At 36.9% G+C, this 27,225-nt stretch overlaps 1 protein-coding gene across 1 annotated transcript in view; it reads right to left on the bottom strand.

The window, feature by feature from the left end:
• The window catches only part of DNAH8 (dynein axonemal heavy chain 8), a 335,946-nt gene that overhangs the window by 265,614 nt on the left and 43,107 nt on the right, over positions 1-27,225 (bottom strand). The window contains exons 10-19 of the mRNA XM_072746190.1: positions 23,255-23,331; positions 21,485-21,584; positions 20,746-20,865; positions 19,358-19,493; positions 16,241-16,428; positions 13,342-13,422; positions 12,796-12,912; positions 11,811-11,930; positions 3,275-3,410; positions 1,901-2,013 (exon numbers count right to left, since the gene is read on the bottom strand). Coding sequence (XP_072602291.1) covers positions 1,901-2,013; positions 3,275-3,410; positions 11,811-11,930; positions 12,796-12,912; positions 13,342-13,422; positions 16,241-16,428; positions 19,358-19,493; positions 20,746-20,865; positions 21,485-21,584; positions 23,255-23,331 — 1,188 coding nt within the window. The remainder of the gene's footprint in view (positions 1-1,900; positions 2,014-3,274; positions 3,411-11,810; positions 11,931-12,795; positions 12,913-13,341; positions 13,423-16,240; positions 16,429-19,357; positions 19,494-20,745; positions 20,866-21,484; positions 21,585-23,254; positions 23,332-27,225) is intronic.

Raw genomic sequence — 27,225 nt, 5'->3', positions numbered from 1 at the left:
ACCATGAGGTATCCACCTAACACCTAACATGTTAGAATGGCTGTTATCAAAAATATAAAAAATAACAAGTGTTGGAGAAAATGTAGAGAAAAGAGAACCTTCATATACTATTGGTAGGATGGTAAATTGATGCAGCCTCTTTGGAAAAATTAAGAATATAGCCACCAGGGGCACCTAGGAGGCTTAGTCATTTGAGCATCTGACTCTTGATTTTGGCTCAGATCTGATCTCAGGGTCAGGTGTTCAAGCTCTGCATCAGCCTCTGTGTTGGGCATTAGTCTGCTTAAGATTCTCTCTCTCCCTCTGCTCAGTTTGCTCAAAATATTCCTAGTTTGCTCAGGCCTCAATAATTCACTCAACAAAACTGGAGCACTTATTAAGTGAGGTACATTTCTTAACACTTAAAGGGTATGGACACAAGAGGATATTTAGTCTTTATCTTACAGAAAGCTCAGTTTGGAGGATAAATGTACTCCAAAATATATGGAATGAAGCTTCCATCATCCTAGGACCATGGTGGGCCTCTCTCTCTAAGCGGTTCTTTCCCTCCAGAGGAGTTGCCAGGTTTATTGGTCAGAGCACAGGACAGATACTGAGCCTCACCAGGGATCTGGGCATCATGTCTTGCTTGCAGTGAGTCACACAACCAGGACCAAGCTCTGGCCATACCGTTTCTCTCTACTCTACGCCCTGCTCCTCTGAGACAGGGTAGACCAGTCAGTTTGAGTTGGGTCAGAAAGCAGGGTTATCAGCATGAGCAAAGAGGAATATGATCGGGGTTGGTGAATCACCAGGCTAATGTGGAGGATGATGGATTTGAGAGGCAGAGGCTCTTTAGGAGGTGACTGCACTAATGCAGCTCCCAGTAATCCCCCAATTCAAGAGACTCTGATGATAACCAGACTTGCTCTAAGGACCCCTGCCAGTGTCAAAGGGAATGCAATTAGAAGAGAAGAGCCACTGGCGTGGGCATACACTCCCTCTCTCCAGCTGATTCCTACCAATTGATAATGGCAGCTTGGAGCATGGTACTGAGAGGAAATCTATAGCTAAAATCTAGTTTCAGTGGGGAAGTACTTCCTTACCCATTGGTGATGTCCTCCTTGAGCAAGAAATTGAAAGTAGATCAAATGTATGCTGCTTATTTCCAAAATTGTTTTCCAGTGTGTATATAGAAGGTATAGAGGTATAAAAGTGTGTAAAATATAGGAAGAAGGAAAAGAAGATAAGTATGAAGGATTAAAAAAAACTGGCTGAAGGAGGAGAAAGCAGGTGTTAGCACAAATGTGGAGTGGCATTCAGAACTGATACATGACCAAAAGAGGGAGGCCTAAAAAGGAACAAGAAACCCCATGAGTCCTTCTCAAAATCCATTCTCGACACATCTCAACAAAATGTGACAACCTGCCCACACAGGCTTTCCCCTGGAGGGGAGTCCACAGGTCATCCCTGTGGTGCTAGTAAAAAATGCAATCCTTGGGCCCAAGTGAATCAAAATCTGGCCTTGCAATATAGGTAATTTCATTAAACACAGTAACTGAAAACAAAGTTCTTCACTCTTGAGTCAAATGGATTGGCACTACAATCCCATGACACTTACTGTATAAGAAAACATGGTCAATCACAATAGAGGGAGATAATTATATAAACTGTATTGACAAAATCACATTAAAAATTGATGGTGCTGGGGAAAACTAGAAGGATTGCTATATCTTGCCAGATCCTATAGTGTAGAATTGAAAATTATACTTTCTAGATTTTGTTATAAATACAGGTTGGTTGTAAGTCCATACAGGTTGGCTGTAGAACTGCAGAACTGAAAAAGCACCATTTGGGGTCATCTATGATCCAAGGAGTCGTAATTCTGCTAAATTGAATGAGGTATTCTCATAATAAATACCTTCTTAAATTCATCTTCTTTATCATTAACATGAACCTCAGGAATATTAGCCTCATAATCAGTGCTCTCACCCTCTTCTGTTTCACTTCCAAAAGCAACATGTTTCCTCTGTTCTATGGATAAAAGAGAAAACAAAAATATAACATTTAATGTTGAGCATTTGGTTTTACATCATGTGACCAGACCTTCTTAGGAAACCCCTTCTTGAAAAGTTCTTAATCTAAAAATGTGAGACTTGTTTCAGTAGGAATCACCTTTGGATTCAGTTTAAACCACTCACCCAAAAGAATCATAATTCTACAAAGAAATAAATATACTCCTTCTTAGTATATAGAATTAAGCATTTTAAGAGGGCTTTACATATTATATTTCTAAAATATGTGTTTACCCTTTTGAGTATTCTAACTTAATGAGCTGATATTTGGGGGTTCTTGACATTTCTGAAGAAAGCTAATTAGGTAGAAAAACTCTAAGAGAAAGAAGATTCATTGTGGATATTTATTTTTGTTAATTTAAATTCAACTAATTAACACAGAGTGTATGATTAGTTTCAGAGGCAGAATTCAGTGATTCATCAGTCTCATATAATATCCAGTGCTCATTGCACATCACGTACCCTCTTTAATGTCCATCACCCAGTTACCCCCTCCCCCCACCCCCTTCCCCTCCAACAAGCCTCAGTTTGTATCCTATGATTAAGAATCTCTTATGGTTTGTCTCTCTGATTTCATCTGGTTTTCTTTTTCCCTCCCTTCTCCTATGATCCTCTATTTTGTTTCTTAAATTCTATATATGAATGAGATCATATGGTAATTGTTTTTCTCTGATTGGCTTATTTTGCTTAGCATAATACCCTCCAGTTCCAAGGCTATGGATCCTTATTTAAGTTCATAGTTTCTTAGTCTCAGCACTACTGATAATCTTGGTTATTGAAGGCTATCCTGTGCACTGTAGAATGTTCAGCAGCATCCCTGAGCTCTACCCACTAGATGCCAGTAGCATCCCTCATGTTGTGTGATGACCAAAAATGTCTCCAGACATTTTAGAATGCTGTGCTAAAAGAAAAAAGAGAGAAAAAAAAAAGAAAAGAAAAAAGAGAGAGAGACAGAGACAGAGAGATGAGCATAACAGTACTGAGACTACTTGCAACATTGGCCCTTGGTTGGCATCTGATTCCCACCATTCTCTAGCTGACAAAAAGGGCTTCCTATGCCTAAGTAGTTTGTGCAAATGATGTGGGTTATGCAGAACACATGCTTTCCTTTAGGGAGTCTGGAATTTTAGTAATTGCTAAGCAGAAAGCACTTACTTGAGAACATATCTATAGCTCTTATGATTATAATATTATAACTCAAATATAACTAGCAAAGTTACCTGGTGACGGTTTTGCTGTTTTCCCACTGTACTTAACTTCATAAATATTTTCAAATATTGATATAAGTTCTTTGACAGCTTCTTCTACATGCTTACTTTTGTGATTTAGAACATCAGCCCATTCTTTTGTGTATGTCTATTAAATAAGGCAATGACTATTAATTTACAGATGCGTAAAAATTAATATAATTTATAAAAGTATAATTAACACCACTTGAAAATGACTAGAGATAGTTTCCAATAGCATAATATTTTAGATCCAAAATCGTCAATGGCTAAAGGCATACCTGCTAAGGCCCAAGCAAAGAAAAGGAGGAGAAAAAGAATCTCAAAGTCTTTGACTTTTATCTGACTCAGTCACCCACAGACATCTACATTCACATTTATATGGTGAATGGCACCTGGCTGGCTCAGTCAGTAGAGCATATGACTCTTAACCTTAGGATCATGAGTTCAAGTTTCATGTTGGGTATAGTGTTTACTTAAAATAATTTTTTTTTTTGTAAAAAAAGAAGGCTGAAGAACAAGAGAGATAAGGATGTCAAAAGTTGAAAATGAGAAGTAGCTTCAAAAAAAGGACAATTCAAAGAGTTGGTTTGAGATTCAAACAGAATAAGGTTTAAAAGTGAGCCTGGTGCTCACTTATGCCAGGCATCAACTTAAGAGCTTCATGTGGGGATCCCTGGGTGGCTCAGCAGTTTAGCATCTGCCTTCAGCCCGGGACGCAATCCTGGGACTCCAGGATCGAGTCCCACATCAGGCTCCCTGCGTGGAGCCTGCTTCTCCCTCTGCCTGTGTCTCTGCCTCTCTCTCTCTCTCTCTTTTCATGAATAAATAAATAAAATCTTTTTTTTTAAAAGAGAGTTTCATGTGTAATAATTCATTTAATTAAATGACAACCACTTTCACAAAGGAGAAAACAGGCTCAGAAAGAATCAGAAACTTGTCCAAGGTTATATAGCAGCCGGGGAACATAGGAGTTTGAAACCAGTGCTATCTGATTTTAAAACCTGTGCTCTCCCTTTCTGAACTTTTCTGATAGGCTTTGGGAAAAAATTAAGAACAAATTAAATTCAGAAAAGAAGGGGCACCTGGGTGGCTCAGTGGTTGAGTGTCTGCCTTTGGCTCAGGTCATGCCCAGAGTCCTAGGATTGAGTTCCACATTGGGCTCCCCACAGGGAGCCTGCTTCTCCCTCTGCCTATGTCTCTGCCTCTCTCTGTGTGTCTCTCCTGAATAAATAAATAAAATATTTAAAAATTTTTTCAGAAAAGAAAACCGGCCTATAAAATTGACTAGATCTTTTGACATGTCTACCATGTCCATACATTTTAGGAAAGAGAAAAATAAATGGGAGCAGCCAATGTAGGCCTTCAAACCCACTTCTGCAAAGGGACCTGAGCCTGTCTATGCAAACTTCTGCCCAGACAAGCCTCAGAAAGTCCCATAATTCTCATGTACTGCCCTTGTGTGTTCCTTATTTGGCTACTGGATTGAGAGAGCTACTTCTAAGATTCTCGCTCTCATTTATACCACTTCATGTTTATCTGAACCCATTCTCACCTATTCTCAGTCTCAGAAGAAATGATGTTCCTTCCCCTACCTGAAGATATTCTCTGATCCCCTCCATACCCCACCAACTCTTTCCATCTGGTTCCATCACTCTTTTATTCCATCCTTTCTGATTTATCCAACAGAGTGGTAAACACTGGAATGACAGTGGTGAGAGCCACTTCAGATTAGCAGGGGGGAAAAGCAACTCTAAAGAGGCAGAACACAGATTCGTGGCTGCCTAGGGCTGAGGATTGAGATGAAATGTTCTTTTTTTTTTTAAGATTTTATTTATTTATTCATGAGCATACACAGAGAAGAGAGAGAGAGGCAGAGACACAGGCAGAGGGAGAAGCAGGCTCCATGCAGGGAGCCTGATGTGGGACTTGATTCCGGGACTCCAGGATCATGCCCTGGGCTGAAGGCGGCGCTAAACCGCTGAGCCACCTGGGCTGCCCGAGATGAAATGTTCTAAAATTGTGATGATGGTTGCACAGCTCCGTAAATAAACTAAAACCACTGAATTGTATGCTTTTAATGGGTAAATTGTACATTGTGTGAATTATATATCCACAAAGTTATTAAAAATAATAATTTGTTTCAGAGATAATTTGAGCCAGGAATTGGGGAAAATTAATGGAGATGGGAAATTAAAGATGATAAAGGAAGACAGCATGCATGGAAAGTTTGGTTGTGAATGAGAAGTGAAGGGAGGGGTTCCTGGGGAGCTCAGATGGTTAAGCATCTGCCTTCAGCTCAGGTCATGATCTCAGGGCCCTGGGATTGAGCCCCACATCAGGTTCTCTGCTTAGCGGGGAGCCTGCTTCTCCCTCTCCTGCTCCCTCTCCTTGTTCTCTCTCTCATTCTCTCAAATAAATAAATAAAATCTTTCAAAAAAAAAATGAAGGGTGGTGTGGGAAGGTTTTTGTTTGTTAGCAAGGAAAAAACAATGGAACATATTAGACTGCTAGTAGGAGAGGTCTGGTGGAAAGGAAAAATGAAGATTGAGAAAAGAGGGAAGAAGACTGGGGGAGGAAGGCTGCCAAGAAAGCAAGAAGGCACGGGATTTTGGGCCCATTTGGAGGACCTAGATTTTGAAAAGAGGTCAGAACTTTCTCCATGGACCATTCTTAGAACTCAGTGAAGAACAGACTGTACTGAAGAGCAGTCCAGGGACAGCCTGGCAAACAAATTGATTTTTTTTTCCTTCCTTCCTTTTTTTTTTTTTAAGATTTTATTTATTTGTTTGAGAGAGAGAGAGCACATGCATAAGCAGGGGGAAAGGGCAGAGGGAGAAGGAGAAGCAGACTCTCCACTGAGCAGGAAGCCCCATGGAGGGCTCGATCCCCAGACACTAGGATCATGATCTGAGCCGAAGGCAGACACTTCTCTGACTGAGCTGTTCAGGTGACCTCTTTAAAAGACAGAGAGAAAATAATAATAATAATAATAATAAATAATAATAAAAAATAAAAAATAAAAAATAAAAAATAAAAGAGAGAGAGAGAGAAAATTCACAACATAATATCACAAAACCCATGCTTGTAGAGTGTACAATTAATCAATTTTTAGTATATTTGCAGAGTTGTGCAACCATCACTGCTACCTATTTCCAGAACATTTTCATCTCCCCCCAAAAGAATCCCCACACTCATTAGCAGTCCCTCTTCACTCACCCATCTTCACAGACCTGGCAGCCATGAATCTCCTTTCTGTCTCTACAGAGTCAAGTTTGATTTTGTTGAAATAACTTTTAATACCCTTTAATGTATTTACCAGTTTTCCTATCATAACTCGATCACCTTTCCCTGATTTTCTATTCCATTTGCATACCTATCGAGATACAGATACGTCAGTCAGGGTTCAGTCAGGAAAACAGGTGCCACACCAGCTATTTTAACTGACAGAATGAGAGAATGTAATATAGAGAAGTGATTAAACAACTGTTAAAGGACCAAGAAAGGCAAAAGAGGACACAAAAGTCACATGGAGAGTTACTGCAAGAAACAGCTCCCGAACCTTCGCGAGAGCAAAGGCAAGAGGCTGGAGTTTTTAGAACCTGGCACTGGGAAGTGAGGGAGCCACCCAGCTGGTGCTACTCTCTCAGGGAGGGACCTTGTGGTATTGGGATATTTGAGAAGCACAAGAAGCTGGTTTTGGAAGGGTAGGGAAAAAGCTAGGACCTAGAATTAACTGCCACTGCCAATCAAGAGAGGTCATCTGATTTTATTGGAACAGGAAGAAAAACAGGAAAGAGTAAGTCCCTTCTCTTCCCTCTACCCTCCTTCTAGCACCACTCTTAGCAAAGCCTAAAAGGGAGCCAGCTGGCCAAAGATAAATGTAGTTTGCAGAGTCCCAGCCTCAGCATCATAGAACAAAAGATCCAATTTGAAATTGGATCAGTGGATGATAGCTTTTCAATAATGCACATAATGTCTCCTAAAATCAAAGTTAGATGCTCCAAGTCAAAGACCACTTTCCAGACTGCAAATATCCTTCTTTCCCAAATACAGTTGGAAACCACTGGTTGGCCCAAACTAACCTCCCTCCAGAATTAGCATTATGTATGGTGTGTTTCCAAAACTTATTTCTGTCTAAAGTATTACCAGACTTGCACTGTCATTATAAATCTTACTTTGCCTTCATTATAATGGCCCATCTGATGATAGGTTTGTGGAAAAGCAGCCCACTTATTACCAGATCCTAGATCCCTCTAATGCAAGTGACTGGGGCATATTGATGGCAAAGCAGACATAAAAATTCCACCTCTTGTATCTTGACTTACAGTCTGGAGACTTATCACTTATCTAATGGTAATAGCTTCTTCTGTTGTGATATCAACACAAATTGCCACATTCAAACTGGGTCACACTTAATCTACTCCAGTTTCCCCGATTTGTGTGATCTTTTTCTCTTTCCATGCATGTAAAATTTCTTTGTTAGTATATTCAAAGTAAATTCTTTCTGGTAGTGTGATTTTTTCCCCACTGAGCAGTTGAGAGTGCCGCAATAGTTACAGGCACATACCAACATAAAATGATTATTATTGTAAATGGGACAAAAAGAAAGACACTAATATAGGTATTCCGTGCTCCTTTGTAGTCTGTTTGTTTATAAGTTAAGTCCTGGTATAAAGTACCTATAGTCAGATTCTAGGATGAGTGAGAAGAAAATGACAAGCAGGAAATTACTCCTAACCCCCAGGGCAGAAAACAGGAGACTTCTCTGGAAAATTTCAGTTGCTCAGAAAAGACCATTTTAGTACCTGAAGGGCTCTCTCTTCTAAGAATAAGATGGAATCCAGGAAATAAAGCAGACAGGAAGAGTCCCAGATTAATAATTTTGCAGCTGACCTAGAGACTAATCAATCCAAGTTAAAAACAGATGTTCAGGGGGCTCTGAAAGGAAGTCTTTTGGAGGAAAATGGAACTCTGATATAATAATGTATTCGAAAGAACATATGAAAAGAAAGGCAATTAGAAACTCCAGGAAAGACAAAAAAATGTACAAGAAAAAATATATTAAATGTACAATACATAGTTCTGCATTGGCTAATATTCATATAGGCATAATTAAGTGTTACTATTTACCATTACTATTTAACTAAAAATAATCTTATAACTATATTGAGAAGACAATGGAGGAGCAATATAGGATAGGGTCAAAGAGCTAAATACTCACTTATTAAAGCAGGAAGAAAATAATGTTCAATTTTTCCAATTCAAGAAATAATACACCAAGTATATTACTTAGAGATGCAGAAATAATACTATAAGGAATAGATAAAAGTTTAAAATGAGCACCTTTCCTAGGACACACATTGTGATCTCCATGTAACATTTTTCACTAGTAACATGGAAAGGAATAAGGAATGAGAAATGGGTGATCCAAGATCTGGAACAGGAAATGTACAAGATGAGCTATGATACACTATAGTTACAGAAAGCAAGAAAACTTTGAAAGATTACTGGAGTCATATAAAAAATATAGAAGCCAGTCTGAAGGATTCCACCAAAGACAGAAAAAAAATTATTTTATTTTTTAAAATTTTATTTATGTATTCATGAAAGACACACAGAAGGAGGCAGAGACATAGGCAGAGAGAGAAGCCGCCTCCCCATGGGGGCCTGATGTGGGACTCAATCCTAGGACCCTGGGATCATGACCTGAGCCAAAGGCAGATGCTCAACCACTGAGCAACCCAGGTGTCCCAAGATGGAAAAAATTTAACACCAAGATGTTTCCCAAAAAGATATACAAATGGCCATAAGACACATGGAAAAATGTTCAACATCAATGATCATCAGGAATGTACAAATCAAAACAAGGTATCACCTCACACCTGTCAGAATGGCTAAAATAAAAAACACAGGAAACAAGTGTTGGCAAGGATATGGAGAAAAAGGAATCCTTTTGTACTCTGGGTGGGAATGCAAACTGGCATGGCCACTGTGGAAAACAGTATGGAGTTTCCTCAAAAAGTTAAAAACAGAACTACTCTATGATCCAGTAATCACACTTCTAGGTATTTAAACAAAAAAATAAATTAAAAACCACTAATGCAAAGGGATTCATCCACCCCCATGTTTATTGCAGCATTATTTATAATAGCCAAATTATGGAAGTAGACCAAGTGTCCATCAATAGATGAATGGATAAAAAAAGATGTGATATATATAAACAATAGAATATTACCCCACCTTAAAGATGGATGAGATCTTGTCATTTACAACAACATGGATAGAAACAAATGAACAAGCAAAACAAAACAAAAAAATAGAAAAAGCCTGATAAGTTCAGAAAAACAAATTGGTGGTTGTCAGAGGGGGTGGGGGGTGGAGAGATGGACAGAATAGGCGATGAGAATTAAGAGTACAAATGGAGTACAAACTTCCAGTAATAATCTGTCACACAGATGTAAAGTACAGCATAGGGAATCTAGTCAATAATATTATAATAATGTATGGTGACAGGTGGTGACTATGCTTATTGTGTATTGCACTGAGTAATGTATAGAATTGTCAGATCACTGTGTTATACACCTGAAACTAATTTAACATTGTATGTCAAGTATACCTCAATAATTAAAAGAGATAGGCACCTAATCATATTTTCTTCCTGAGAAACAGTGTGTTGTGCCAGCACCACTTAAATAACCCATCATTTCCCCACTGAACTAAAATAACACCTTTGACATGTATCAGTTTCTTTACTGTGATCTCTTTCTCCTAGATTCATTATTTAGTTCCTCTCAATTACGTTTTTTTTCTGTTAATTTCCTATTGATTTTGTTACAATGGCTTTAAGTATTTCCATTTGTTATTACCTATTCTTATTATTCATCATTTTAAAATAATATACTTTGATCCAATTTATGAAAAGAAATGTATAGGCATTTTAATTGGGAGTGCATTAAATTTATAAGGCGGTTTGCAAAAATGATAGGTTTTTCACAGTAGGTTAAAACAAAATCCAGCTAAGTGTTCTTTAGAAGAGAAAACCTAAAATAGAATCCAGAAAGGTTGAAAAAAACAGAACAGAAAAAGATATATCTGGAACATAATAACCAAGAAAGTCTAGTGTAGCCATATTAATGTCAAACAAAATAGACTTCAAAGATTAAAAGCTTAACAATGACAGAAGGAACAAATGGCTAGGAAGACACAATTATTTTCAACTTGCATGCTCCGAGAACATGTAGCTGTAAAATGGAGATGTAAAACATGGGTCATTTTGTGTTGTCTCTGTTATAGCCAAGGCCCCATTGCTGAGAACAAATGACTTTAAGATCCTGTACATTATGAAGAAGGCAGTTCTTAAATGGTGCCGATCTTGAGATTATAGAAAGGAAGATTGATCGTTGGTAGAGATCAAGTAGAAATAAGTGTAGGGTACTTCAAAAGAACAATTCAAAGACCTTGTCCCATGTCTTCTAGAATTTAGGGATGGAAGGGTTGACCCATGCCTAAATGTCCTGAGGCAAGAGGCTGGCTGGTTTCCCAAACCCCTAAAAACACGAAGAGGCTGCATTTGCATAAAAAGATGAGCAAAGTCACCTGTATCCCATTGGCTGGATTGGACCCCTTGAGATAGAACCACCCTTGATTGTCTTGAATAGGACACAAGCAAGGTGACCCTAACCAGCAGGGTGAGTGCAGTTGAAGCACATGGTCGGCAAGAAAGAAAAAATCTAATTCAAGACATAAAGTGAATGCTTCTGAGAGAGACTGCTATGTGCCAGGCCTCAAAAAATGATTAGACAGGGTTCCTATCCTTGTGATTTTGAGCCAATGGAAGACAAATAGGTACTCAAAGAATTTCAGTATACTGATGCTAAGGAGGTTAGGTAGGTTTTGTCCTGTAGAAACTATTCACCTCTGCTGTTGAAAGGATTTAAGATCATGAGTGGCAATGTGAAAAATGGATATGATTAGGCCAAACATGGAGGCAGTCAAGTTAAATCAGAACGTCAGTTGCTAAACTCCAAATGAGCCTTAAAGGCCTGACATAGGGAAGGGGGGTAGGAAGTACCAAAAAGAAGAGGCAATTCAAGCAACCTTTGAATAAAAGGCAAAAACTTGCTCAGCCTTAAGCCTGATTGTATTTAGGAAATGGGAATGAGGAAAGGATTCCAGAGACTCTCCGATTTCTGGGAGAGCCTTAAGGGAAGGTATGTGGTGGATAAAACCAAGAGGCAGTCAGTCGATATCACCCTGGAACAAACACAGAGAAGCAAGAGCAGTGAGCCACTGCCGGAAGCCCAGGAAATTCCAGCCTGAAGTTGGGGGTATTAGTAGGACCACATCTAGGGTGTAGCCATGGGCTTGAGCTGTTAAAGCCTTGTAAGTCTTTGGATCTGAAGCTCTCCAAAAAAGACAAGATGTGTATATGCTACTGACAGAGATTTCCATTGTTAGATTATGAATTCACATCTTAGGTTTATGAGCAAGGATTTCTATGATTCAGACATAATACAAAAATGCATACCTCATTGAACGCTAACATATCTTCTACTTTGGTAGCACCACCTTCAGGCAGGGAAATTAACACAGTTTTGGTTATCTCCTTTAGAACTGTATCAATATGCATTTCACACAAGTCATTGATCTACCAACAAGAAAAAAAAAAGTGTAAAGTGTAGAGGAAAACTCATCTTTCATCCAAATGTACTTGAATCCTAAAATAATTTAGAGGGCTGTATCTAGAAACTTGGCTCCTGAGCCTAGCACAATTTAGTGGAGATTTTAGGAGTACATCAACAAAGAAACCTTGATGTGGAACTAAATTTCTATAGAGCAGCAACATGTGCCATAATTTCCTGTATGTTATCTGTGGCAATCCTTACTCTAGACTATGACTCATTGCTATCCAAGTTATACAGTGAAAGAAACAAAGGCTCAGATGAGTAAAGTAACCTAGGAAGGAACATATGGTTAGCAAAAGACAGATCATTGTAGCTAGGTCTATCTGACTCCCACACCTTCAAGTTTTGTCTGTTGTACCATGCTGCCATCACAGCCTGGCACATCTAAAAAGGCATGCATGTTCTGTGTAGCAAAGATGTCAGAAATCAAAAGATAGTCTTCAATTAGATGAATGTCTCATCTAACTAATATTAGATGTATTCATATTAATATTGAGGCACCTCATTCAGCCATCTTCCACGGTCTACCAATATCCCAATGGTTTCTAAGCTGCAGAGGGGGGAGTTCAACTACCATTTTTACATATTGAACACAAGTAATTCAGAGACAAAAAACAAGGCAACCCTAAATGAAAAGGTCCCAAAGCAGCCAGAGAAACATAAAGCATGATTTTTTTAACTTAATAAAGTCCTTTTAGTTAAAAGTCACTCCCTTTAAATAGCTTGCATAAAAAATAAATAAATAAATAGCTTGCATAGATAAGCAAAGTATTACTTACAGCCTGAGTATTAGTGTCTGTAGGTTTAAAAAATATATATCTACCACACCTTCTTTAGAAGTTGATTGAACATATCCAAAACTGAGTCAACTTCTTGAAAGAAGCTTTCCAGGGTTAAAGATGACCATGTTAATATTGTGAGCCCTTGTCTCAATACAGATTCCACCTAGAAAAAGAAAAAGAAAAAAAAGTAGCAGCTTCCATGACTAACAGGAACATCTGTGTTTATATATATATATATTTTTTTAAGCTTTCTTTTATTACCTGAAAATATTATAGTTTATATTTACTAATTATATTTCCCTCCATTATACCTGGTAAAGGTGACTTTTTTTTTGGTGACTTTGTTTTTTAATCATATTTGGCTGTCCATGAAGAATCATGGATTCTTAGAATGGTGCTCATTATTTAGATTTAGTTGTTTTTCAAAGGCAACAAAACTTGTTGACAAGAAATCATTCTATAGGAAAAATAAAGCTATTATATGCTGAACTAGAAAAGACAGAGGATCTAGGCAAGAATAGATGTTCTCAAATCCATAATCTGTAGAACAGAAATCTAGTTTTAAACAATATAAACCTTCTACATTACCAACCTTTTTCATTTTAGGGGTCATCAGATTGACAAATACCGAAGGCACTTCCTGACATAAGTCATCATAATACTGCAGAAGACCCTGTTGAAAGTCAAAATGGTATGTGTGACTTTAATTTATTTTAAAGAAGTCATATTTTGATTCATACCAGGAAGGTTTCATTATACCTGTTTCCTCATAGCTCTGCCAAGATTAAGGCTGCTTACATAAATTTATATTAATTTATCATAGTTTTTCTTCACCTGTAAATTATCTTAGCATCTCCTTAAACAGTAAGTCAGTGGAGCTTTCTAGAGTTGCATTGTCCATATTTATTATTTAATTATCTTTCTATATTTATGCCATTTTAAATAGCTTGGATAGTTATCTTTTCACAATATCTGTCATTATACCTTTTTCCCCTTTCTGTTCCTTGTCTTCTGACATATGAAAGCATATTTGTTACTGATGCCACATTTCTTTTCTTGAATCGAAATAAATGTATGCACAATCAGAGTTAATAGGCTTATCTATTTTCTTTTAGATATTTTTTAGAGATGAACATAATGATCAATTTTTTATTATTTCGTGATTTATTGCATGGTGTGATGGGAAATGTGGCTTCGAGTTAATTCTTCCCCAAATAAATAATATTAAGCTGTTTAAATGTTTACTTAGTGGTTTCAAAGTTATTAAGTCCTTTTCTCTTCCCAATCTTCTATTAGCACATCAGAATTTTAATGCTATAAAGAAGAAACAAAGGGGGCAGCCTCAGTGGCTCAGCGGTTTAACGCCACCTTCAGCCCAGGGTGTGATCCTGGAGACCCAAGATCTAGTCCCACCTCAGGCTCCCTGCATGGAGCCTGCTTCTCCCTCTGCCTGTGTCTCTGCCTCTCTGTGTGTGTGTGTGTGCCTCTCATGAATAAATAAATAAAATCTTTAAAAAAAAGAAGAAGAAGAAACAAGGGAATATAACACTATATGTTAACTATACTGGAATTTAAAATGAAATAAAGAATAAACAAGGGAACAGAATAGAAAGCCCAGAAATAAATCTATGTGTATATGGTCAATTAATGTACAAAGAAGCAAAATATACAAAGGAGATAAAAATATAAAAAGTACAAGGGCAGTCTTTTTAATAAATAGTGTTAGGAAAACTGGAAAAAAAAAAGAAAAGATAACTAGAAAGTCATAACACACACACACTAATCAACCCAAAATGGATCCAAGACTTAAATTTAAGACCTGAAACTGTAAAGCTCCAAAAAGAAAACATGGGGGTAAGCTCCTTGACATCAGTCTTGGCAGTGATTTTTGGATTTAACACCAAAAGCACACACAATAAAAGCAAAAAATAAACAAGTGGACTGTGTCAAACTAAAAATTACTGCACGGCAAAGGAAACTATCAACAAAATTAAAAGGTAGCCGATGGAATGGGAGAAAATATTACAAATCATATATCTGAGAAAGAGTTAATATCCAAAATATGTAAGGAGCTCACACAACTCAATAGCAAAAACCCCAGCAATCCAGTTAAAACGTGTGTAAAGGAGCTGAATAGACATTTTTCCAAAGAAGTCATACAAAAGGCCAATAGGTATATGAAAAACGGTAATCAATATCACTAACCATCTGGAAAATGCAATCAAAATCACAATGAGATGGTACCTCACTCTGTTAGAATGGTTATTACAGATAAAAAGTATTGGCCAAGATATGGAGAAAAGGGAACCTTTGTGCGCTATTGGCATGGATGTAAATTGGTGTAGCTACTGTGGAAAACAGTATGGAGGTTCCTCAAAAATTTAAAAAAAAAAAACCCATATGACAGAGCAATCCCACTTCTGGATGTAGATCAATAGGAAATGAAGTCAGGATCTTGAAGAGCCATCTGCACTCCCATGTTCACTGCTGCATTATTTACAATAGCCAAGATATGGAAACATCCATCAATAAATGAATGGATAAAGAAAATATGGTATAGGTATGCAATGGAATATTATTCAGCCATGACAAAAAAAGACATTGCCATTTGCAACAACATGGATGGACCTTGGAGGCCTTATGCTAAGTGAAATAAGGCAGACAAAGATAAATACCCTATCACTTATATGTGGAATCTAAAAAAGCTGAACTTGTAAAAACAAGAAAAGTGCTTACCAGGGGCTAGAGGTGGGAAGAGAAAAAATAGGAAGAGGTTGGTAAAAGGGTACAATCTTTCAGCTATAAGATGATTGAAGACTGAAAAGCCAATGTATAATAACATAGTGGCTGTAACTGATAACACTACATCATATAATTGAATTTTGCTAAGAGAGTAGAACATTCTCACCAAAAAGAAACAAACATATATGTGTATATATAAACAAATATACATTGTTTCTTTTTGGTTTAATATACACACATATATATAGTGATGAATGAACTAGATAAGAGGCATCCTTTCACAATGTATATGTATATCAAATCATCATGGTGTACACTTTAAGTGTCTTATAATTTTGTCAACTGTACCTCAATAAGACTGAAGAAAAATGAAAAGAATCTACATAGTAACAAATTCCCTCTCAATACCACATCAGCACAACTGCAGTGATATATTTTTCCTTTACAAAAAAAAACTCCTTCAAAAATAATTTTAAAATATTTAATAATTTAAAATATAATCTATCTTGGGATGCCTGGGTGGCTCAGTCAGTTAAGCATCAGACTCTTGGTGTTGGCTCAGGTTGTGATGTCAAAGTCGAAGGATCAAGATCCAAGTCAGGCTCTGCATGGAGTTGGCTTCAGAGTCCCTCTTCCTTTGCCCCTCCCCTGCTTGCACTCTGTCTCTAATAAATAAAAATTTTAAATATATATATGTATACATATATACATATATACACATACACATATACATATATAATCTATCTTACCTGCAAATACAGTTTGTCTGCTTTCAATTTACTTTCCAATTTTAGCAATTTCTTTGCCTGTTCTGGTACATCCAGCTTCATTTTTATCATGCACTTAGTTTCCCGAACAATTTCCAGAATTTTGGGATCAAAATTAACCAGCAACTTCCCTGTTTCTGGGTGTCGCACAAAAAGCGTGGCTTGTAAAGCTACAAATAAACAATTATTGACATTAGTTTTTCTGGATTTCTTTTCTGCTTCCAGCTGTGTTTACATGCTTGCCTTCCCTACTGGGTACTGACTTCTTTATAGAATAATAGTGTTGGATATCCCAGGTGATGAGGCATAGCATCTGACATGTGGTCAGTGCTCAAAACTTAAATAAATGAATGCAGAATCTCTGCAAACCCATAAAATCAGATCCAGAGAGATAAAAATAAATGAAAAGGAGATAGCCTTCATGCTATGAACTGCAACACTTTTCTGAGTGGGTGTGATAGAACTATAATACAATGTGGTTTCTTTTAATGGATTGTGATTTAACCCCTGGGAGAACTGGAAGGTGTGCACAACTACAAAATATGACATACCTCATATGATAAACCCTTTCCCACAACTAACCCCAAACTGTTCTTTAAAGAAAGAATTAAGCCTCTATTTGAATTTCTGGTAACTAAGCTCAGTATCAGTAAGAAATATTTATTAAACACCATGGCACTGTGAGCTTCTAGGATACAGAGGAAATTTTTTTTTTTTTATGCTACACCTAAACTACTTTCTGAACATCATTCACATAAATAGGTATTTGCAGGCATGCTTTTCACTATGAATTGAAATATATAATCCCCGTTAGTGGCAAGTAGCCTTAGCTTCTTTGTTATCCTAACATGAATTACTTCTAGAAGCATAATAATAACACACTTCTCGATGAGTATGTGCTAGCTTAAATTATATCTTATATTAACAAACACTACTAACATGAGAATTTCTTATGTATCTCCCAAGCCTCACATTACTTCTTAGAGTGCAGCTGCATCGAATTTCTCATAAAATGAAATGGTCTACATATCCCTTTGAAGTTAGTTGACTTTTACTCATCAGATAAAAATCAGTCTTGAAATGGTTCTTAATGATGCTGCTTGAATGAGGATTTCAACGGAAAATTTTACCTAATTCATTTGAAATCTTTTTAAAATTGAGCTAGAAATCATTTATTCTCTCAAGTAAATTCCAAAATAACCTTGAAACCTTCATTTAATGAAATCTATCTTCCTTAAGGCTGTAATGAGCTTTCTTGAAAGGACAAAATGGTCATCGAGACCACTAAGAATAATGGCAGCCAGGAAGTCAGTTCCAGAACTGAGTGACATTCCATTAAACCTTATAGAGCAACCACCTAAAAGAGGCCAATACAAGGTCCCCAATTATTATTCCGAGTTCCTATATGGTTAAATATAGCCACGTCAATATAACAAGAAGACTGCGGAGCAATTCATTTCCACTGATCTGTGTTCATAGGAAAGGCACGTTTAAGTCCCAGCTTTCTTACTTCGTAGATGTGCAATGATCTTGTGCAGGTGATTTAATCTCATAGTACCTCAGTTTCCTCATCTATAAAATGAGGATAAGCACAGCTTTCCCTCCTTTAATCCGTGAGGATTAAAGGAAGCTGCACATGTAAAGTGCTTTGACAATGCCTAGTACACAGTAAGGGCTACGTAAGTGTCTGTTATCACTGTTCTTTAAAGGATACAAAGATGAACAGACATAGAGAGTACCCTTGGACTGTGTGGGCAGATGAGACAGATCCATAAAGCAGTAAGTGTCATGAGAAAGAGCAGCAGATAAATTGTGTCGAGGACTCTGGAGGAGGAAGACATTAGTTTCTGCTGTAGAAGAATAAGGAGCAGCTACATGGAACAGGTGATTGGTGAACTTGTTTTTTGAACACATGCTGATAAGAGGAAAAATCACCAGGACCAAAGAAAAGTAGGAAGGTGTAGGATAATGCAGAAACAGAATAGTACCTGTTCCACACGTCACTGAACAATTCCGTCTTCTCCTTTCCCATAATGTGAATTTTAAGTTTCTCCTGACGCTCCTTTGAGAGTATTGCTCCTTAGCTGGTTTTCAATTAGCTCCATAGGGTCCTCCCACACTCATTCCCTGCAAACAGCTGGCCCGGTATGAGTGACTCAATAAAAGCTAAACCAAGGTGCCAGTTGGGGAGGACAACCTGCAAGGGTTGGGACCCTGACCTCAGGGACAAAGGCAGGGGTGAATTAATGATTTGGAAAACAGCATGTGTCCTCATACAGCTGAAACATATGGGCCTGGAACCAAGAGGATGAAAAAGAGTGGCCTCCCTTATCATCACTGCCAGTGACTCAGCCACAGAATCTGTGCTTCCTGTGTCTGCAATTTTGTTGGAATGGGGATCCTGGTATGGGAGGGAGAAACTTTCCCATCAAGGGACACAGTCAGGGTTCCACCAAGATTATAGATAAGAGCTTAAGGTTACAATGGGACAAAGCAGGAATCTGAACTGACCACCAATGGAGTCCACACAGTAACAAACACCCCAGGGGATACCAGCATGGACACATGATGCTTAAAGCCATCCATCCCTTGCCTCACAGTGGACTCTGCCCTATGCTCTGGCACTCTGCAGAGGTACTCAGACACAGCCCTAATACTATGAATTTACTGGAGCTCAAAAGTGAATTTAAATTCAGTTATAGAAAAAGGAAGAACGGAAGGGAGGGAGGAAGACAAGAAAAGTGCCATTCTTTCTTCCCTGATTAGGACTGAGATCTGAATCTATAATATGATCAAATTGAATATGAAAAACTTCCCCTAAATCTATGGAGAAATTATCCATGAAGAGTCTCAATATTTACTTTTAAATACTGTCTTTTCATGGGAAGTCACAAAGTATATCAACTTTAAGGTGATGGCAACGTTTGTTTATAAAATCAGAATATTATTAACAACTATAAAAAATAATTGTGTCATCCCCAAATATAAATATAATCATTGTAATGTATAAAAGGGATATGAAAATTCTCTAGAACCATGAATTCATTCAAAATCACCTAATACCCACTCCATAGCATCACTGTGGAGTTTTATACACACCATACTGTAACTGTGAGAGCTCTCTGACCCAGGCTGTGTGATAGACCACTTCGAATTCCACCAGAACATAGGAAATTTTGTTATACTGACGAATGACAGCTTTACCTTCCACACTTGACAAAATTTCTGAGTTTTTCTGTTTTTTTTTAAGGGGAAAAAAAGATTTATAATTAAAAGACTGCTGGTTGCTTTTGTATTCTAACCATAAAGCTATTAGTATTTAAAATGTCATCAAATAATTATGCCTTAGATTTGCCTCAGAGTAAAACAGATGAGGAAAGCCATACAAACTAGAGATGGAAGTAGGGAACCATTACAGACAGAAAGGTCTCTAGCCTTATAGCCAGCTAGGCTGAGAGCCTCTGCTTTCAATTCTCTATTCCCTCCCCATAATTCTGGATAAGACACAATGGATTGATTTTCCTTCAACTGTGAATATCAGAGAAAATCCCCCAATTCCAACACTTTAAAAAAAGTAACTGTGTATCAAAGAACAAAAGCCAAATTTCTTTATGTAAAAATTGAACGTTTTATGTTTTCATTCACAGATGTCAAAAACAGGGCAATCTCGGCTCTGTCACTACAGAGTCCATCAACAATGGACTCCTCATCCTGGCTACTTTTTTAAGGCCAGGGTTTGAATTTTATTTTACAAATATTAAGAACAGTAAAATTATTGATAGCAGTGAACCTAAAACAACAAAGACTTCATATCCAATAATGCTTAAATACTAAAATTATTTGCAAGACTATTTTTGGTAGTTATTTTGTTCTGTATGTAGGTTTAAGATACCACCCTACACAAACCAACTCTGCTTTGTGGTTCTCTTTACAAAACCAAATCAAATAAAAAACAAAGAGAAGGCAAACTGACGATTTCAGAATGCCAACAGGGCCTAAGAGTATACTGGGTTTTTCCAGAAATTTAATAATCTTAAGGACACAGAGAATGTATATACTCTATTATACTTTGCTCTAGATTTCAATTCTTTATTCGGGAATACACTAAGAATGTCTTCACGTTTGCTAACATATGTCAGTGACCTATCTGTCCACACATAGAAGTAATCCTCAGGACTACACCTATACTTTATTGTTTTCAAAGCAATGACTCTTTAAACACCTTGATCATGTGTCCCGTGTTACTCAAAGTCACAAGGTTACAAGATTCTCCCCCTTAAAGATTAGCTATAGTTAAGTGAGCTTACTTACCAAACATGAGAGAATTGGCTTAGTCTCCCTCAAGCACATTTATAAACTAAATTTTCTTTGCCTCATGAAAGCATTAGTTCTAACTACTTTATTGGGCACAGACATTACAGGTAAAATATATGTCTTGTGTTAAAACTACCATAATCCTCATACTGCAAATGTAACTATTGGCTTACAAAGAAATAGTTGATAGGTTCACTTATCCGGCGATACAGCTGCCTCACCCAGAGTATTTTTCCTGCTATGGGGGGCATGTTTCGAGCAAGAGGGGGGTCATCTTTTTGAGAGTAATAAAGCTGCAATTAAAGATCTGGTATTAATGTTCAAAATTCAACACAATGGAATAGGCAAAAATATTCAACACATTTGTATTCACTTGTCTTATACACAGGAGGTAGTCAATAAATATGCAAATGCACTTCAGAGATAATCTGTGGCTCAGAAACTATGATGTCTACAATACATGACATTTAATTCTCTCTTAACCCTTATTTTCCATTACATGTATATTTTTTCTATAGTTTATCCCAAATTTTAAGGAGATCTTCAAATGAGGGAGCACATAAGCTACATCATATCTGTTATAATATTCTTCAGAGTCCATATTTTTATACACAGCAGTATTAACTTAGATGAGCTTTCCTATACACACACAAATCCTGTTGCAAAAAAAAAAAAAAGAAAGAAAGAAAGAAAGAAAAAAACCCAACAACAGTTGTTAAGAGCATAGGAATGTAATTCTGGCTGTCCAGTATGCTGTCAACACCTTCCAACATATAGAGGGGTACATCAGAGATACTTAGCAATGAGGGGTCATTCTGAAAAGTTGGGGCAAGATTATAATGGCAAACACTTCTCATAATACTTTTCTTTTTGTACTAAAGTACTTATTCTATTTACAAACATGAACCTTGCCTTCTTAGTAGCTTCAAGTTCAGCCACATAATACTGAAGAATACTCTCAATTGTGTGGTTTATTTCTGACTGAAGACAGGGGATTTTCAGCTTCTGGAATCTAAAAGTAATCGAAGGTGAATAATTAAAAAGTAAACAGGAATCATACTTAAGAATTGCTGCCATCTCCCTGCTCACTGGGGAGTATATTTCTCCCCCTCCCTCTGCCCCTCTGCCAGCTTCTGTGCTCAATCTCTCTTTCTCTTTCTCAAACAAGTAAATAAAATCTGAAAAAAAAAGAGTTGCTGCCATCCTAAAAATCCATTTATTCACTCATTTGACAAATATTCATACCAGGCTTCATGCATTGTCCCAAGACAAAACGAAGAACAAGACAGGTATAGTGCCAGGCCTCTTGGAGCCTCCAATTATGCTTTGGAAAAACGTAGTTTTAGTCAAGAGTTACATCATAATTATTTAAATGACAAGAGTACCAGAAAGGCACATATCAGGGGAACTCAGCCAAGTCTGGGGAGTGGAGAAAGACTCCCCTTTCGAAGGAGACATTTAAACCAAAATTTAAAAAATGAGTGGGGAAGGCTGGCTTAGCCAAGACGGAGGCAGCACACTGAGCATCCCTCTGCCAATACTGATGCTCACATAATTCCAAGTAGCCGTATCCTAAGAGAGATCTGTCAGCCAAAGATCACTTCCCCTTTCAAACAGAGTGATGCATAGGAAGTACTAGAATGATAACATCCTGACTGGATGTTAGGATGTTAGGATAACATCCTAACACTGGATTTACACCAGAGTATTAGAGTAAAAAAGAGAGATGGACGGACAAAAAGATAGATTGAGACCAAGAGGGAAATGGCCAAGAAAGCAGTACTGCCATATGTATGTGCAGTTCTTTCAGTTGTCAAAATCATTTCATAAGTCTGAATGGACTCTTTCAATGTCATGAGGTCTCACAGGTATGACCCATCCTTTGAGAGATGTGGAACTATAGCAAAACTGGGCCTAAACCCAGATGCACTGACTCTCAGGAAAGAGTTCCCAAAGGGTCCCTAATACAGGCCATGAGCCCTCGCTGAGCTTAAAGGAAATGGCTCCTCGTCTGACCAGTCTGCCCTTCCAGGGATCACTGTTGCCAAGATAGAGGGAAAGGAAGCAGCAGGAGCACTCTGGAGGAAAAATGTGAAGTCTGAGGATCTACTACCCTTAGATAATTTCACTCTTGGAAATCCTTGCAGTATGCAGAATCAAATATTATTTGCTCCCTCTCCAATAATGTCTATGGAATTAACCTCAGATATATTACATGGCTAGAGGAAAAAAATCATGTGAAATAATTTCATTTTCTTATTGAAAGACTTTCTGCTTCAAAAAATGCAATGAGGGCAGCCCTGGTGGTGCAGGGGTTTAGCGCTGCCTGCAGCCCAGGGTGTGATCCTGGAGGCCCGGGATGGAGTCGCACATCCGGCTCCTTGCATGGAGCCTGCTTCTCCCTCTGCCTGTATCTCTGCCTCTCTCTCTCTCTCTCTCTCTCTCTCTCTCTGTGAATAAATAAATAAATAAATAAATAAATCTTTTTTAAAAATGCAATGAAAAATATCATGCTATATTTCACATTTTTACCAGTCTATTTAATGATCATTGAAAGATTAATGTGTATAAGTCTCAAAGTTTACAGAGGAGAGATTTCCAAAAATATCTTATTTGAAATTGCATTTTCAGATATAACGTGATCGCACCTAGAAACTATACTCCTTAATGCATTAAAAATACCTTTGAAGCAGCTGAAGGGCCTGCTGAGAAGATAAGATTTTTCCAAAAGTACTGTTCATAAATGCTTGTATTTGTACCTAAAATAAAATATTAATATTCAATTGATTTGGGGCATTAAGGAAGAGATTGATTTTGTTTAACAACAATTAATGACTTTCCTACAGAATTAAAGTAGCCTGAAACACACCTACCATCCATGCATCTATAACTGCACTGTCCAGTAGAACTTCACTGGCCACATGTAACTTCACCTGCTTCTTTTAACTACTATTCATGTGGCTACTAGAAAAATTAAAATAGCATATGTGGTTTGCATTTGCTGTTTATTATTTATTGGCTATGACTGACTTAGAGATTTACAAAAGGAGTGTATGTCCCTTACCAAGCATATTTCTTGGAACATTTAGAATTTCTAAGCATATTGGGATGACACAGTAGACATCCAGGGTCACCAGGGGTCGATTTCCAACACTGCTGCTCTCAGAAACCCCTTTGCAACATTAAGGAAAAACAAGAAGAAAATATTTTCCAACACTCCTACCATCCTTAGCAATGAACTCGATTCTCCTAGTACCCAACCAATGGAACCAATGCACTTTTGTAAATTATTTTCACTTATAAATGGATATGGTCTACTTATATAGGCCATGTTTATTAATCAAAATTTTGAGAAAAGAAGGAAAATTTAAACATTGACACCTCTTTGAAAATATTAAAAATTTAAGAAGGGCCTCTAAATACACTGAAAGCTAAAATTTATATCTAAGACCATAGAAAAGCTGTTATAACATATAATCCTTATTAATAAATCATAAAAATATGGGATGCAGCAAAAAGAGTTCTAAGAGGGAAGTTTATAGCAACACAGGCCTGCCACAAGAAGCAAGAAAAATCTCAAAAACACAACCTAACCTTATACATAAAGAAGCTAGAAAAGAAGAACAAATAAAACCCAAGACAGCAGAAGGAAGGAATTAATAAATATTATAGCAGAAATAAGTGACATAAAAACTAAAAACAACAAAAAAACAATAGAATAGATCAATGAAGTCAGGAGCTCATTCTTTGAAAAAATCAACAAAATTGATAAACCTCCAGACAGACTCATAAAAGAAAAAGAGAGAGAGAGAGAGAGGACTCAAATAAACAAAATCACTAATAAAAGAGGAGAAACAACAACCAACACTATAGAAGTACAAACAATTATAACAGTCTATATGTGAAATTTATGAAAACCTATATACTAACAAAAGTTGGACAACTTTGGACAACTTAAAAGAAATATATAAATTCCTAAAAACATATAACTTCCCAAAACTAAAGTAGGAATACAAAATTTGAACAGACCAATTACCAGCAATGAAATTTAATCAGTAATTGAAAGACTCCCAACAAACAAAAGTCCAGGACCAGATAGCTTCACAGCAAATTCTACCAAACATTTAATGAAGAGTCAATATCTATTCTTCTCAAATTATTCCAAAAAACACAAGAGGAAGGAAAACTTACAAATTCATTCCATGAGGCCAATATCACCCTGATACCAAAACTAGATAAAGACATCAACAAAAAAGGAGAACTATAGGCCTTTATCTCTTATGAATATCGGTGTAAAAATCCCCAACGAAATATTAGCAAACCAAATCAACAAAATATTTAAAAAATCATATACCACAATCAAGTGGGATTTGTTTCATGAATGCAAGGGTGTTTTAATATTCGTAAAACAATTGGTGTGATACATAATATTAGTTAGAGAAAAGAATAAAAACCATATGACAATTCAATAGATGCCGGAAAAGCACCTGTCAAGTTATAACATCGATTCATGATAAATACCTTCTGCAAAGTAGGCCTAGAGGGAACATATCTCAACATAATAAAGGCCTTATACAAAAAACCCACAGCCAAAGACCCCAAACTGAAAAGCCTTTCCTCTAAGGTCAGGAACAAGTCTACTCTCACCACTTCTATTCAACCTAGCACTGAAAGTCCTAGCCACAGCAATCAGACAACATAAAGAAATAAAAAGCATTCAAATTAATAAGGAAGAAATAAAACTCACTATTTGCAGATAACATGACACTATAAAAAAACCCTAAAGATTCCACCAAAAAACTACTAGAATTGATAAATAAATTCAATAAAGTTACAGAATATAAAATCAATGTACAGAAATGTGTTGCATTCCTAAACACCAATAATGAAGCAGCAGTGAAATTAAGGGAAAAAATCCCATTTATAATGGTATCAAAAACCAATAAAATATCTAGGAATAAACTTAACCAAAGAGGTGAAAGACCTGCAAAAGATATGGAAAGACATTCCATGTTCATGAGTTGGAAGAACAAATACTGTTAAAACATCTATACTACCCAAAGCAATCTTCAGACTTAATGTAATCCTTATCAAAAGACCAACAGCATTTTTCACAGAGCTAGAACAAACAATCCTAAAGTTTGTATGGAACCACAAAAAACCCTGAATAGGCAAAGTAATCTTGTAAAAGAAAAAACTGGATGAATCACAATTCCAGATTTCAAGTTATATTACAGTGCTAGTAATTAAAATGGTACAGTACTGGAATAAAAATAGACACATAGATCAATGGAATAGAACAGAAAACCCAGAAATGAACCCAAAATTAAATGGGCAATTAATCTTCTACAAAGGAAGAATGAATATATGATGGAAAATGACAGTCTTTTCAACAAATGGTGTTGGGGAAACTGGACAGCCACATGCAAAAGGATGAAACCAGACCACTTTCTTTCACCACACACAAATATAAACTCAAAATGGATTAAAGATCTAAATGTGAGACCTGAAACCATAACAGTCCTTGAAGAGAGCACAGGCAGTAATCTGACATTGGCCCTAGTAACATCTTCTAGATATATCTCCTCAGGCAAGGGAAATAAAAGCAAAAACAAATGATGGGGACTACATTAAAAAAAAAAAAAAAAGCTTCTGCACAGCAAAGGAAAACAATCAACAAAACTAAAAGGCAACCTACTAAATGGGAGAAGATATTCAAAAATGATACATCCAATAAATGGTTAGTGTCCAAACTATATGAAGAACTGATAGAACTCAATACCTAAAAACAAATAATCCAGTTAAAAATGGGCAGGGAGCACCAGGGTGTTCAGGCGATTAAGTGTCTGACTCTTGATTCCGGCTCAGGAATCAGATCAAGTCCCACATCAGGCTCCATGCTAAGCACAGAGTCTGCTTGTGGTTTTCACTCTTCGTTTCCCTCTGCCACTTCCCTTGCTCGCTCTCCCTCTAGAAAATAAAAAAATAAAATAAAATAAAATAAAATAAAATAAAATAAAATAAAATAAAATAAAATAAAATAAAATAAAATAAAATAATAAAAATTTTTTTAAATGGGACATGAATAGACATTTCTCCAAAGAAGATATACAGATGGCCAACAAACACATGAAAGGATGCTCAACATCACTTATCATCAAGGAAATGCAAATCAAAACTACAACAAGATATCATTTCACACTTGTCAAAATGGCTAAAATCAACAACACAAGAAACAACAGGTATTGGCGAGATGTGAAGAAAAAGAAATCCTCTTGCACTATTGGTAGGAATAAAAATTGGTGCAGCCACTGTGGAAAGCTGTATGGAGGGTCCTTAAAAAATTAAAAATAGAACTACTCTATGATCCAGGAATCACCCTACTGGGTATTTACACAAAAATTACAAAAACACTAATTCAAAAATTTACAAGCACCTCTAATTTATGGCAGCATTATTTACAATATCCAAACTATGGAAGCAGCCCAAGTGTCCGTCGATAGTTGAATAGATAAAGAAGATGTGGTATATATGCACAATGGAGTATTATCCAGCTATTAAAAAAAATGAAATCTTGCCATTTGCAACAACATGGATAGAGCTAGAGTACAAACGCTGAGTGAAACAAGTAGTCAGAGAAAGACAAATACCAT

This window comes from Vulpes vulpes, chromosome 1, assembly GCF_048418805.1.
Source record: "Vulpes vulpes isolate BD-2025 chromosome 1, VulVul3, whole genome shotgun sequence".
In the NCBI taxonomy this organism is placed as follows: Eukaryota; Metazoa; Chordata; class Mammalia; order Carnivora; family Canidae; genus Vulpes; species Vulpes vulpes.
Note: the sequence above shows the minus strand (reverse complement) of the source record. Positions and strands in the feature narration are given on the sequence as shown.